Source organism: Pogona vitticeps, chromosome 1, assembly GCF_051106095.1.
Source record: "Pogona vitticeps strain Pit_001003342236 chromosome 1, PviZW2.1, whole genome shotgun sequence".
Taxonomy (NCBI): domain Eukaryota; kingdom Metazoa; phylum Chordata; class Lepidosauria; order Squamata; family Agamidae; genus Pogona; species Pogona vitticeps.
The window spans coordinates 186,234,687-186,249,137 of NC_135783.1; the positions used below are offsets into that span (position 1 = coordinate 186,234,687).

At 41.0% G+C, this 14,451-nt stretch overlaps 1 protein-coding gene across 16 annotated transcripts in view; it reads left to right on the forward strand.

The window, feature by feature from the left end:
• Positions 1–14,451, forward strand: part of ANKRD44 (ankyrin repeat domain 44) — a 184,958-nt gene that overhangs the window by 114,904 nt on the left and 55,603 nt on the right. For all 16 annotated transcript variants that reach the window (XR_013538425.1, XM_072979325.2, XM_072979357.2 and 13 more), the window contains 3 exons: positions 9,792–9,934; positions 11,314–11,526; positions 14,149–14,227. Coding sequence is in view for 15 of the 16 variants with exons in the window: in XM_072979325.2 (XP_072835426.1) it covers positions 9,792–9,934; positions 11,314–11,526; positions 14,149–14,227 (435 nt within the window). In the remaining variant the exon portion in view is untranslated. The remainder of the gene's footprint in view (positions 1–9,791; positions 9,935–11,313; positions 11,527–14,148; positions 14,228–14,451) is intronic.

Below are 14,451 nucleotides of genomic sequence, written 5' to 3' on the forward strand. Positions count from 1 at the left end.
ATGGACAACCAAGCCCAGCCCCTCTCAAGGAGGGCACCGTGGGGGGAATCAAACTCCCGACCTCTGGCTCCACAGCCAACGACCTAAACCACCAAGCTATCCAGCAGCTCTGATGAACACAAATGGAATTCTAATATTGCCGAATGTCAACTCAAAACACAACATGTTTTAATGGGTACAAATCATGTATTTGACCAAAGGGCAGCAAGTTACAAGAAATCAGACATGTCGCTTCAGTCACCCTTTATTTATGATTATTGGGAGTGATTCTAGTTAGAGATTTTCACTGCAGAAATTCAACGACAGAAACATAGATTAAAAACTACTGCTAAGGTTGGTGCAACAGTCTCCATACTTATGAACACAAAGGGATTTGTAACGGAACAGATTCAAGTCAAAAGAACAGGACTGCCTGTTTTCACCTACCTGCTTAATCAGTGTAGATCCTACATAAATGAAGCAGCTTATATTTTGGAAATAGAGATGTCCATCCAGCTGCAGTAAATGACTGGAAATTCAACACTGCAGTGTATTCTGTGAATGTATATTACTATATCTAATTTACTTCAGATTGAAAAAGCTCTTGGATGCTTCATAAGGAATAGAAAAGAATTAAGATTCTTATTTGGTCTAAATCTAACATAATCCAAATTGATAACTACTTACTTAAATACAAATGGTGGGTGGACATACCAGATGTAATTCCTTGAGTATTCTGTATAAAGGAAACTTCAAGAAAGCACAGTCAGACATTGCAAAAGCTAAGCAGATATCTTGGGCCTATCTTTTAATGGGAAGAAATGAAATTCTAGTTCCAAACATTTCAGTCTAAAATGGTTTCTTGGCTATTGTTTGGTTTGAGAGATACAGAGTGATAAACTATGAAATTAGAACAGAAAAAAAAAAAACAATTCTTAAAGTATATTCTTCCTTCCTCCTAAAAAAATCAAGATGTCTTATAGTGTTCAAAGAAACAAAGTTAAAAACCAAATAATAAATTGTTGTAATATTTAAAAAAGGATTTTAAAAATAGCATTAAAACCCACAATAGTAACAGTGCTAAAAACACAGAATGAAAGCCAGCATCATCCTCTGGAAGAGAGGTAAGTTGGCCCTCAATTAAGGCAGGATATGTGGTATTATTTAAATTTTGCACACATATGCGGAGGGTAGGTGCACGTTTTGCAGGTACATGGAAAACATAGGAATGCTAACCGCTTATACTGATTGATAGAAGAGGCATGTTGTTACACAAGTAGAACAGAAAACTGAGGTGGCATTATTGTAATTTGCCGCAACTTTATAATACATAGGTATCCAAAATATTTGGGAAGTGTCTAAGTGAAAGAAGAAATACAGAACAGGCTTTATGGATTCAGCTGCAAGAATCCAAATCATTGTGGTGGTGCTGACTTTTTGAAAAAAGCTGTCAGAGTCCTAGATAACTGTGACTGTTTGATATTCTTACAATTGAATAAGGCTCCTCCTTCATGACACTTACAGACAAAGGTCTTTCACTTTGTTATATGGGAAATGCAAAAAGGTTCCTGTTCCCCAATGGATTTGTATCTGTAATTTAAATCTGACCAAGATGATTGAAAAAGATCTTAGATCAAGGAGTTTAAAAAGGACCATGTTTAAATTCTTATCAGAAAATCACCTGGTTTTAACAGAAAGTGCCTTGTTCTTTGTTACTTTCGAACAGTAATATTTTGTTCTGTTGGAGGGAAAGCCTGAATGATGGAACTGGAACGGATTAATATGGTAGATTATGTACTTTTAAAGCTTACGTTGAAATTCTATTGTAGTGGGTAAAATATCTATTATACTACTGTAGCTAGTTGTAGTGGACATTTTCTGTGGAAAACTTATGTGGACGTTGTCAGTGCCAATGGCACCAGTACAGTAAAAATGAAGGGGTTGTACATCATGAAAGGAAACACTGGTTTCTTCAGTACTCAGCTGTGGGCTGATTCAGAATCAGAGGTTTGCCAAAATGTACCGTAAGTCATTTCCATATCTGGGTTATTTGGACAGAGATACTGTGCCTAAAGGTAGAATTGGATGAGATGACAATGGATTTTCCACAGAAATCACAGCATCATAAATATCATTTCTGATATTTCTGCCATGTTGGGAAATCTTTAGATCTCAGATATTTTGTGCTATAATTCTCAGGGACTAGCCCTCACACGCCCTTGAAAGCGCTTGTGAGAGCTATGGTCTAAAACATCTGGAAGATCAATGGTTTTCCACCCCTAAAGGGCACTTAGATCATGTTGCCACATGGGTCTATTTATAAATTTTCTTGCTCATGTGCCATTCTGTTGGCTGGAGAAAAAAAGGGGGGGATTTGCCAATGGATTGCTGTGTTTATTGTAAGATTTTCTTATTTTCCTGCTCATCTTCAGAGATAATTTAATAGTTCCTTATTAACGTAGTTTCATGAGTTTATACAACAGTTCTTTGGATCACTCACCACTTCTGGTTCCTCTGCTGAATGTTTGTTTCACACAAATAGCTACATGTGGGTAGGGCAGGTTGTTCCTTGTTGTCCTGGTTTGTGTGGGGTTAGCCTCAAGGGCAGCAGACATAGTCTTACCAGAGTTGTAAGGTAAACGAGGCACAGGAGATCTAGAGGCAAATTCCAAAACAATATTAAGTCAAGCCAGAACCAAGAATCACAAAAGTAACCAGGGAAAGTCTGAAAGTGTAGTCAGGAAGGTCACATAAGGCAAGGAATCAGCAGCGAGGTCAGGGTACAAGACAAGCCCACAACACAGAGCTCTTCCAAAGAAAATATACCCATGTATTCCAGGGAGATGGGGAGCTCTCTTGCAAAGATACTGGCATCTTGGAATGGGGACCAGGCCAGTGAGTGGGTGAATCTGTCTTATATTGTATCTGCCAACATGCACAGACATGGCAGTGACTCACACCTTGCCAAGAAAAAAAGCAAAACAAAACTTAATCATCCCCATTTTTTAATGCTACTAATTATAAAAATTTGGAAAACTTGTCAATAATTGGCCATTAGTTGCAATTAGCATCAGCCTGATTATTAAATGAAAGAAAAAGAAAATTTACATCAGTGTAGTGTGGAAATCAGCAGGACAAGTGCCATTTCTGGATTCCTGATACCTTTATTTTTGCTACAAGGTAAATAGATCAACAACTTTGCAATTACTAGGTGGAGTATTTTGCTGTTCTCAGAATACAGTGGTGCCTCTGTTCCTGAAGATGGACGTAACTCGAAATGGTTGTAAGTCGAAGCACCATTTCCCATTGAAATGCAATTAATCCATTCTGGCCAAAGGAAAAAAATCACCCAAAAAATCACTGCAAGACTCATTGGAAACGCGATTAATCCCTTCCGGCTGAAGGGGGGGGGGGAAGAAAAGCAACCAAGCATGCAAGACTGTGAGGGTTCGTTATTAAGGGGGTCAGTCACTTTCAATAAAGACCAAGACGTGGTAAACTTTCCAACTGGTTCTGCATTTATTCGAACATCAACTGGAACGTTATGAGTAACAACTTTCTCTAGCTCTTGTTCCCCCAATCCGGGGCGCAAGGGTGTCCACAAACTTCCCACAAAGGGGTTACTGTCCTCCATAGCCCAAGGTCCAGTTAAACCTTTCACTGGAATCTGGGTTTCTGGAGCATCTTCTTCTGGAGGGATTAGGGGAAGGGTCTCTTCGTCGCTGCTCCACCCCCATAAGGATGAGCCTTCTCCGGGGTCTGCCATCCATGGCCTGGGTAAACCCCCATCTTTTGTAACTCCGCCAAGTGCCATGCTTTCTTTCGTTCTATCTCTTTAGCTACTGCCTCCCTCTCTTCCCTCAACTTGCATCTCCACTCTTTTGCCTCTGTTTCTCCCCAGTATGAGGGACGGGGTTTCAAACCTTGTTTCCTCCATCTCTCAGCCTCCTCATGGGGCACCCGCATCTGCTCCCATCTTCCGGTCCACGGATCTTGTAGCCAGATCCATTCCCAACTTCCTGGGATCTCCTCGCATTTTTCTTTTATATCCCCGGCTGCTGCCTCTATCTCCTCCTTCCCTTTTCCCGCCAAATCTTTCCCCGGCCCTAATGACAAGGTTAACCCCTTCAAGGTCTGTACCAGGTCACTGGTGTCTATACCCACATCTTTTGGCCCCCTATCTTCCTGCATTTCCCCCAACCCGTGGGTGTCCACCTGCTTGCCTTCGCAACGGGGTGGTGAAGGAGGGGGAGAGGTTTGGGTTTTTTTGGTCCGAGACGGGAGCGACGGCACTCCTACATAGGCCTCCTGCTTGGGGGCCTCACAAAGACTCATTGGAAATGCACAGAAAACAAATGAAGCAAATCAGAAATGCCACAGAGAATAAAGGGAACAGGTCGGAAATGCAAGGAAAACAAAGGAAAAAGCAAGGGAAGCATGCAGGACCTATTGGAAATGGGGAACCCCCCCAAAAAGCAACCAAACCCCCCAAGACCCATCAGAAATGGGGGGGAAATCCAAAAAACAAACCACCAAGACCCTTTGGAAATGGGGAAAAACACTCCAAAAAGCAACAAAACCCCCCAAGACCCATTGGAAATGGGGGGAAAACCCCAACAAACAAACCCCCGAGACCCATCACAGCACAGAAACATAACCCCCATCTCAAAACCATGCTGCGAAAACACCCAGAACAGTTTTTAAAAAGCAGAAAACAGCACTTTATGTTACAAGAAGCCTCCCTGCAAACACACACAGCGCTATGGGGCGGTATATAAGCAGCACAGTTTTGCACACACACGCTCTCAGAAGCAGAAGGAGGCAGTCTAAAGCCTCCTCCTCCGATGCACACTCTCTAACTGCTGGGGCAAAGAGCTACAAAGAAGCAGCCTCGTCACCATCTACAGTTAGAAATGTGAATTTCCCGCCTTTCTGACTTTTTGTGTTCGTAAGTGGAAGCAAAATTTTGCAACCGGAGCTGGTCATAACTCAAAATGGTCATAAGTAGAGACGCTTGTAAGTCGAGGCACCACTGTATTTGGTAACACAGCAGTATGTTTGTATCAAGTTTTAATATACAGAATTTTGGAGGGTAATAGATTCTTTTTTAAAAAATGTGAAAACAAAAGACTTATCTGTGTTGTATGGTTACATGAGGAGAAACTGAAACTGAAAAGACATAGTTAATTATAACCAACTGTGAATGTTTCTTTGTCTAAAATTGAAAGGATTCTTGAATTCAAATTGCCCTCAAAAAACCCTGAAGAACTATGGCTAAAAGTAGCATTCAGTATACCACACAGTATAATCATTCAGAGGGTTTTTAAAACATATTAATTAATAGAAAGACCTGTTTACTGGTAGAGTTGAGTAGTTCTTTATGATGCTTCTGTATTGCTCCCCTTTTTATTATTTTAGTGCTGCTTCCTTTCGTCTTTTCCATCAAGGGCTGCTTCCCTTCAGGGAGAATCTCTCTGGGCCTGCTTGATGACTGTGGGTGGTGTTAGACCTTCCTCACATTATTTTTCTTCCTTTCTCAGATGTGTATATACGACACCCAAAGACAACCAGTTTGCTCAGAGCTTGCATTTAACATATTAGTGTTAACTAACATGAGAACATTAAATGCAGTACTTTCCCTGTCAAACAGGAGAAAAGCCACCATTTATCTATCTAATACTCGTTTTCCCCCGCATTGCCCCTTTTCGTTCCATGGCCCCATGAAAAAAAATGAAATTGCCCCCTGGGGGGCGATATCACCCAGGTTAAGAACCACTGCTCTAGAGCACTGGTTCTTAACCTTTGTTACTCAGATGTTTTTGGACTGCAACTCCCAGAAGCCTTTGCCATCAGCTTTGCTGGCTGGGGTTTCTGGGAGTTGCAGTTCAAAAACACCTGAGTAACAAAGGTTAAGAACCCTGCTCTAGAGCTTGCATGTCCAGCACTTTCTCCTCCTCCCTAGCCACCTGCACATGTCCCTCCTTAGTTCATTTCTGACTGCTGTGACGGCAACACCATAGAGCCTAGAGCATAGGTCGGGAAACAGGTAAATTACCCCAAATGGGGTAAAAGTGAAAATCCTGGGGGTAATGAGCAGAGTGCTATCCCCCTCCCTCCCTCCCTCCCACCCCCACCCTCTGCAGCCAAACCTAAAATTGTAAGCACCTCTCTCTGTTACTTCCTTGCTTGCAGCAGGGCACTTCTAAATCCGTTCTGTTAGAGATCGGAGAGATAAGCCTCCCTAATTGGTTACAGGTGGGGATTAGCCCCGGGCAATCAATCAATCCAGGGCTTCTGAATGACTGCTTCCTCCGGAAATGAATGCGAGCAAGCAGAAGGTGGGAAAGGAGCAAGCAAGGGAAGGAGGGAAGAAAGAAAGGTGCAAGAGACTGAGGACTTCATCAGGCTTATTTAAATGTATGTAGTTGTAGAAAATGGAGGGAGGGAGGAAATGGAGTGTGTGTGTGTGAGTGTGTGTGAGTGAGTGAGTGAGAGAGAGAGAGAGACTGACTCAAAACTGAAGATGAAAAGGCAGTCAAGCAAAAGAGAAACTGAATTAAGGCGGGGGGAAGGGTGGCTTTTTAAGGTGCTGTCTGGGTTTATCATTGCTTTCCTTCCAAGAAGCAGGCATCTTTGAATTTCGTGGCTGCTGTCATCCTCTGCAGTGATCATGGAGCCCAAGAAAGTAAAATCTGTCATTGCCTCCATATCTTCCCCTTCTATTTGCCAGGAGGTGATGGGGCCAGTGGCCATGAACTTAGTTTTTTTAATGTTCAGCTTCAGACCATTTTTTGTGCTCTCCTCTTTCACACTCATTAAGAGGTTCTTTAAGTCCTCACTTTCTGCCATGCTTTTGCGTAGTCAATGAAGCAGAAGTAGATGTTTTTCTGGAACTCTCTGGCTTTCTCCATAATCCAGCACATGTTAGCAATTTGGTCTCTAGTTCTTCTGCCCCTTCGAAATCCAGCTTGTACTTCTGGGAGTTCTTGGTCTACATGCTGCTGAAGCCTGCCTTGTAGGATTTTGAGCATAACCTTGCTAGCGTGTGAAATGAGTGCAATTGTATGGTAGTTGGAGCATTCTTTGGCACTGCCCTTCTTTGGGATTGGGATGTAGATTGGGGTGTTCCAACCCTCTGGCCACTGCTGAGTTTTCTATTGATGATGATAAAAAAAAAGCACACTGTTCCTTTGATATTGGGCTGTGGCACCAGGGTGTATGACATGACCTTTAGCCTGGTTTGTTCCTTTTTGCACAACACACATAGAATAATTAAAGTGGTAGGGAAAGCCCACCCCCCAATTCTGCGTTGGCTGTCTCTAGCAAGCATGTCATTGCTAGGACCACTCTGGGAGCCACTGATGATGATTAAATCCTCTGCAAGCTAGCAAAAAATTAATGCAACTTGCTAGGCACGTTGGACACCTTACTACTCCCTATACCATATCATGGCTGGTGTGCAACGTGTTCCAGCAAAAATAGTGCACATCTTTATCAAATTTGGTGCATCCTGCTAGTTCGGTACACAGCCTGTGTAGATTCAATAATATTTTTAATTCAAATAATGTATGATTTCCTTCCTTTCGAATCAAGGGGGTAATGTTGGCATATATAATTTTTTGGGGGGGTAAAAGATAAAAAAGTTCCCTGACCCCTGGCCTAGAGTCTGTCTAAATCTTTTATCATTGTCCAGTTTTTATACTTTCATGGAAGGATTGCTGATCTCTCGGGAGGGGTACAATATAGAATATTAAAATTCGGAGCTGGAGTCCCGGAGGCAGTTCGTGTCATTCTGTCAATTCCTGTGATGTCGCTGAAACCAGTTGTATTGGCTCTTGCCTTTCCGTTGGACTATTTTAGTGACGTGGAGAGGGGGGATTTGCTACTTGCTTGGGTAACAGCCTATCCTCCATATTATTTTACCCAGGCTTCGTGCCCTGGAGAGGACACCCCAGCTTCGGGTACAGTGTCAAAACACTAGACGCTGTTCCAAGTCCTCCATACAGAGCATGTTACCATAGTCTCTCGAGACGGAAGGATGCCTATGATGATGAAAAAAATACCAGTAATGCTTTAAAAGCAACCCTAGTACATTTTCTTCAGTATATACCTCCCCACGAGAACCAGCTCTTTAGAAGTTCTACTTAACCTTGGCATTTGAAATTTTTCCAGACAACAAGAGAAAAGTCTTTTATTTTCAGTGTGATCTATCTTAACTTACACTTGAGTGATTTGTCTATTTATATAGGAGATCAATCTTCTCTCATGAGAAGGATCCAGACAGCTTTTCCAATTGCTCCAATTTCTCCCTCTCTTGATTACAGATGCACCCACCTCTCCTCTTTCCCTATGTTTTATCACATCTGCTGTTCACTGGACTGTCGCATCTTTCCTTTTTTGGCTTGATTTTAATAAGTGGCATAGTGCTACAGCAATATATTAACCTAGCATGGATACTCCATATCTGAAATAGCGTTGCATCACTTAGGAAAATATTGTTAAAATTTTGAGAAGAGGAAATTAGAGGAGAGGGTTTCACTGCCATTCTTTCTACTGTCACAATCCATTGCATATGTCACTGGGTTGTCACTGGGAATAGCTCTGTCTGGGAGTGAATTAAACAATCATACAGACTGAAGAATGGGATAATTAGGAGTACTCTCAATTACACCAAATAAACTGCAGCTCTGGCACTGTGCCAAAAAGGAGTGGAACAGTTCACAAAAGAGGTGGGATGGATTGCTCCTGCTTAAAACACATATAGTCCCCAGAAGATGGGGTGGATCAAACTGCAGCAGAAATGAACCAGATAATGAACTATATGCTCATCTGATTGTCCATTAAGTCTAGAGGGGAGTTGAGCAGCTTTTTAAATGACTATATTTGAGGCAAATCTTTTATTTATATTTTGCTTTGTGTTATGCTGCATCTGTCTATCCACACTCCTGTGCATTTAGATGTCATCAAAGAAATACTGGCTTTGTGTAGACTTAATCTTTTTGAATGTGCCTAGGTGTCTCTTCCACTATGGGTGGAGATTCACACACTCTTCTGCATATGGATATGTTAGGGTCATCTTTGCTAGCTAATAGTTGCATTAGGGGATGTGTAATCCACCAGGGAAGGTGCCAAACAAGGGAAAGCAGTTCCAAAGTGATAAAAAAGAACTTTTGAAGGCGCCAGTAGCAAATGTTGTTTTCCCATTTACAGAATTAAAACTAAAGAAAGAGGCTACAACACCAATGTGTTACTAGGGATCTGTGGTGACAACCTATACGCAGTTCTTTCTAAACCCTGGTGTTTATTTAAATATTAACAATTTAATGAATCAATAATGCTAATTCAATGAATTCAGTGTTTCACTTTTAAGCATTGAAAACAGTGAATTGACCGCCTATTTCTAACATGTAATACCAGCAACTTAATTTTCAGATTTAACGTTCCAAGCTCTGGACTTGCTTATGGGGCTGAAAATGGACTCTGTGGTATTTAGCTCTCTTCCTATATACCTTATTTCAGTTTCCCAGTGTTTGCTGCCAGAGACTGTAGCTTCAATCTGCTTTAGGGTAGGGTCGTACAGGCAACAGACTGTCAAGATAACTATGTGGTGTGGACTCTCAAGCTGCTTTCAACTCTCTCAAAAACAATTGCTGTCTGAATCTTTTAATGCTTGCTGTGAAATGCTTGTCTTTGCAAAATGTAAATTAATCTGAGCCCAAACTGATGGGCTGGTAACAAAAGATCCTTTTAAAAGAAAATTACACCACAGGGGTACATAGGTAATGCTTCATGTTTCTTCCTTTCTTTCTAAGGCCACTTGGAAGTCGTTTCATTGCTGATCAGTCATGGTGCTGAGGTGACATGTAAAGATAAAAAGGGTTACACTCCACTTCATGCGGCTGCATCTAATGGGCAGAACAGTGTCGTGAAACACCTCCTCAATCTTGGTGTGGAGGTAAGAAGCGATTAATACTATTTTTAACATGCTGGTGAACACTGAACACCATAATTTAATAGATATAATTCCTTGCTGTTGGGACTTTCATTCTGCTATGAAATTAGATTTCAGTGCCTTTTAAAATTTATTTTCTCCTCCTTGGCAAAGTTTATGAAGGAACCCATTTTTGTCATCTGGGTTATTATGGATTTTCTCATCTTTCTTGGCCGTGATATTAATATACCGTAGCTTCTGAGAGTGACAGGTTTAAGTGATTGGAGACTCCTTGACTTCGTTTTCCCACCGAATTTGAAATAACAAGGGGAGGGGTGGGGAAGGCATGCAGACACACCATAATATATACCAGCTGGGGAAATATACCTCATATTTCTGTTTGTTGCTTTCCCTGTAACAGACTTAAGACAGCAGTCCCTCTGGAAATTTTCTGCATCTGTAACACAAAGATGTTCAAAATTGCTACTGAAATTTCTACACTGGAGATGAGCTTTTTTCCCCTATAACATTTATTTAATTCATGAAGGATGCTACTAAGGCTTTCAGCGTGTGATTGCTTTTCATTTATTTGGGAGGGAGGGAGGTCCACATGAAATCTTCTACTTTTAGCCTTCCTATGTTTTCTGTCCACCTCCTCATACTTTCTTTTCCTGTTTTAATTTCTTTTCGTATAAAAATCTGTTATACTGGGGAAATGCTGTATAGAAAAGCTGCATTTTGATTAGTAGCTTTTACTTCTTCAGTGTGGAAGGAATTCAGTGTGGAAGGAACTGTCACTCTTGAATTGGCCTTCTCAGCCACACTAGATGCTGATCCAAGTCTTCTGTTCAGAGCACGTTACCATAGTCTCTGGAGACTGAAGGATGCCTAATCTAATCTTACTTCTTTAGGCACCTGAAACCTTCCAGACAGGTCTTAAGACTTGTCATTCTTTCTAAGAATCTCTCTTTCTCTCCGGGGAATGGTGTACCTAATTACCATATTTTTCTGCATATACGACACCCCCACTTTTCTAATCCAAAATTAAGAAATCTAAGTGGGGCTTAGCAAGTGTAGGGGGAAAGGGATCAAAGCGCTGCAGGATCGCTTTGATCCCTGCTTTCCCCTCCACTTTTTTTGTTCTTTCCTCAGCTTACTTACGTGTATAAGACAACTCTCAATTTTTAGTCTAAAGATTTTAGACAAAAGTATAGTCTTATACATGGAAAAATACGGTAATTGCTATTTACTGGATTTCTTCTTGTCAATGAAATCTGTTTATGTACAATAGCAAACCATGTCATGAAACTCTCCAGTTGCTTCAACATGAAGTCAGCAGTGGATACAGCAAGACTAATGAGCTGATGTCTGTAGTTTCATTAATTGGTCTTGTTTCATTGCAGATTGATGAAATGAACATCTATGGAAATACTGCCCTTCATATTGCTTGTTACAACGGGCAGGATTTAGTGGCTAATGAGCTGATTGACTATGGAGCTAATGTCAACCAGCCTAATAACAGTGGATTCACTCCCCTGCATTTTGCTGCTGCTTCTACTCATGGAGCTCTTTGTTTGGAACTGTTAGTGAATAATGGGGCAGATGTTAACATTCAGGTAAAAATTAACAGTTTAACATTTCTCATTTAAATCATCCAAATACAATCTCTACTTCAATTTAATACTTTAAGACAAGTGAAGGATATGCCCGGCATCTTATAATATGCTTAGTTTTGGTGTACGTTTAGTAAAGCAAAGAGTATAGGTGGTTCTGAAGTGCATGCCTGTATGGAAAAGTGGGTGGATTAGAAGCACTTTCCACTATAGTTTTGACTTTCTGAGTACAATCACCCTTTCTCTTTCCAAAAGATCGTTTTAAGTAGATCACTATTCTATCGATTTCACACACAGGGAACTAAGATAGAGACTCTGATTTCCTCCAGCGCCTTAAGCAGTAGAGTAGATTTGAGCTAGCAGAGGAGCATCTGAGTTGCCAGTCTTCCTGTGAATAAGTCATGGGCAGCTCATGTATTCAATGGTTGGTGGACCAAAACAGGCAGATTATCACTGTATAAGAATCACTGCAGGATGATGGACATGCCATTGCACTGTTTTCATTACTATTATTAAGTCAAGAGTGAGAAGAGAGGCCACTTTTTTGGTTCGTAATGGTGCCTAACCTATATCACAAATGTTCACAGGGAGATTGTGGCATCCTTGAATAGGAACAGGAGGGAGTGTGGGGCAGGCTATTGTGCACATGATCCCCACGTTTCCACCTGAAGCGTGCCACAAGCAGATCACAAGTAACGGCCACTGTGGCTGCTTTAGTTTTCCTGATTGCCTTGATTATGCAAAGTATCTTGGGTACACTATATGAGGTAACGGAACTAGCCACTGTACTTTTACTAAATCCTTATTCTTTCTTTGAAATTTTTATTTTTACCATTGCTCTTTGCCACTTCCACCTTTGCTCCATCTTCAAACCTATATTTTTGAAAGCCAATTTAAGATGTATTTAAATGTCCAGTTTTGTCTTGGCAAAGTGAGGCCTGCAGCAAAACCCTCCAAGTACATTTCTAGCCCTGAACAAGGACATACAGACTTGACCAGGGCTCCAGCTAGCTTGGGATAGTTAACAATTTACACAAGACTCTCCTTTTCCTACAGTATTATTTAGGGCTAAAATTTGAGGAGTCGGGCTAGCTCATAGCCCTGAATCTTTATCAGTTGTTAATGTGTCTTTAGTAGTGTTTTTTTCTACTAGTTTTTAATATTATATTTAATTATTTTAAAATATTGTAATAAGATATTGTCCTTAGCTTTTAATACTACCATAAGCCACCCTGGATCCTTTTAAGGAGAAAGACATGGTAAAAAGATTTTAATAAATAAATACATACACACATAGTTGGGTCCAGGACAAATAGAGTGAGAAAAATACATTTTTTTAAAAAAGATTTTTGTCTTTTTCCTGTCATGTCTTGCCCCATTTCTTGCAATCTAGTTAATTTCTTATATTATCTGCCTGATGTTTGTTTCCTTTAGACTCTGTCTTCCCTACCACATGCCCTTGGGTTGAAGTGAGAGCTATCTGTAGAATAACAGTGATGATCTCCAAGTGTTCACTGGGAATCCAGAAACGGTGTCTCTAGACAGTTGTGGCATTTGCCCTTGTGGCCCCTACTTGTCTTTCCCTCACAAAGGCTCACATCGCATTTTCTTCTCGCTGCCGCCAGTGGATTACCTCAATCCACAATATAAATGACATTTGTCAGAACACTTGTCTTGTGAACAGAAACAGAACTTATTTATTGGAGTGAAACAGACTGAATAATAACAGAAGTTCTTCAGATACACATTATACATAAGCAATTCATCAACAGTTCTCTCAATACATACTTCTTTTCTCTTGCTATATCATAACTCCCTTCTCTACCTATTTTCCTAACCAGCTTTATCTCTCTCAGTATCTGTTCCCTCTCTCTCTGACTAACCCTCCCTATCTGACTCCTCCTTCTCCCGCCAAGCCTCATGTAGCTGCTGACTCCGCCTCTCCAGTCCTCTCATAGGTTCATGCAAATCAGCTCATGGATATGAATGGCATGAGTGACGTGGGCAATCGTCATATAAGTCATAAAATGTTTCCAACATTTTCAAATCAGTGGCCAAAATCCTTTTGTGCATTGACATGTTCACAACAGAAGTTGGGCCCATGGTTTTTGCATGGTGCTGAGACAGAACTGCTATCCCTGAAGTACTTCTGCTGATATATTGACCAGTCAGTCATGCTGTGGACATGTGACTGATTGCACTATTGCATAGCGCAATTCTTTATTACCAGGTGTAATGCCCGGGCACATTTATGCTAGCGTCATTTTGCATTGCACCAGCATGAACTGGATACCAGCTTCCGTGCCCTCACAGAGTGTTTTATAGATTCTGGAAGCTCACAGGGTCATTGGGGTAGATTAAGAAACTCTATTAATTTGTGAATTTTATTATTTCATACCAAGGGAGTTGCTATGTTGAAACCACTATGTTGTTTTGGAACAATCTGACTTTTTTGGTTCCAGGCTGAGAGCAACATTGGGTGGCAAAGTGCCAATTAGAAGGAACAATGGTGGGCAGAACGCTCAGTTTTGTAGAGTCAGGAACAGGTAGCAACCCTCTGTTATCACTAAGCATGACTGTGGTCATTTGGTAGTGGTCATTTTTTGGGTTTTCTGTTTATGACAGAGTAAAGATGGAAAGAGCCCACTGCACATGACAGCTGTACATGGAAGGTTCACAAGGTCCCAAACCCTCATTCAAAATGGTAAGATTCCCCCCACCCCACCCTACAAGACTTATTTATTTTAATGTTTTCTCTTGTACTGGGCTGGGAAACTACATCTGGAGCGGACTGTAAATTCCCTTCCACAGCAGCCTTCTGTGGACGATCCATCATTCCATAGATGATGTAGGCTTAATGTGGTTCTTTTAATGTATGTTTATTGGTAACAATGTTGACGAATATTAAGCCTTGGCGGCACCTCATTC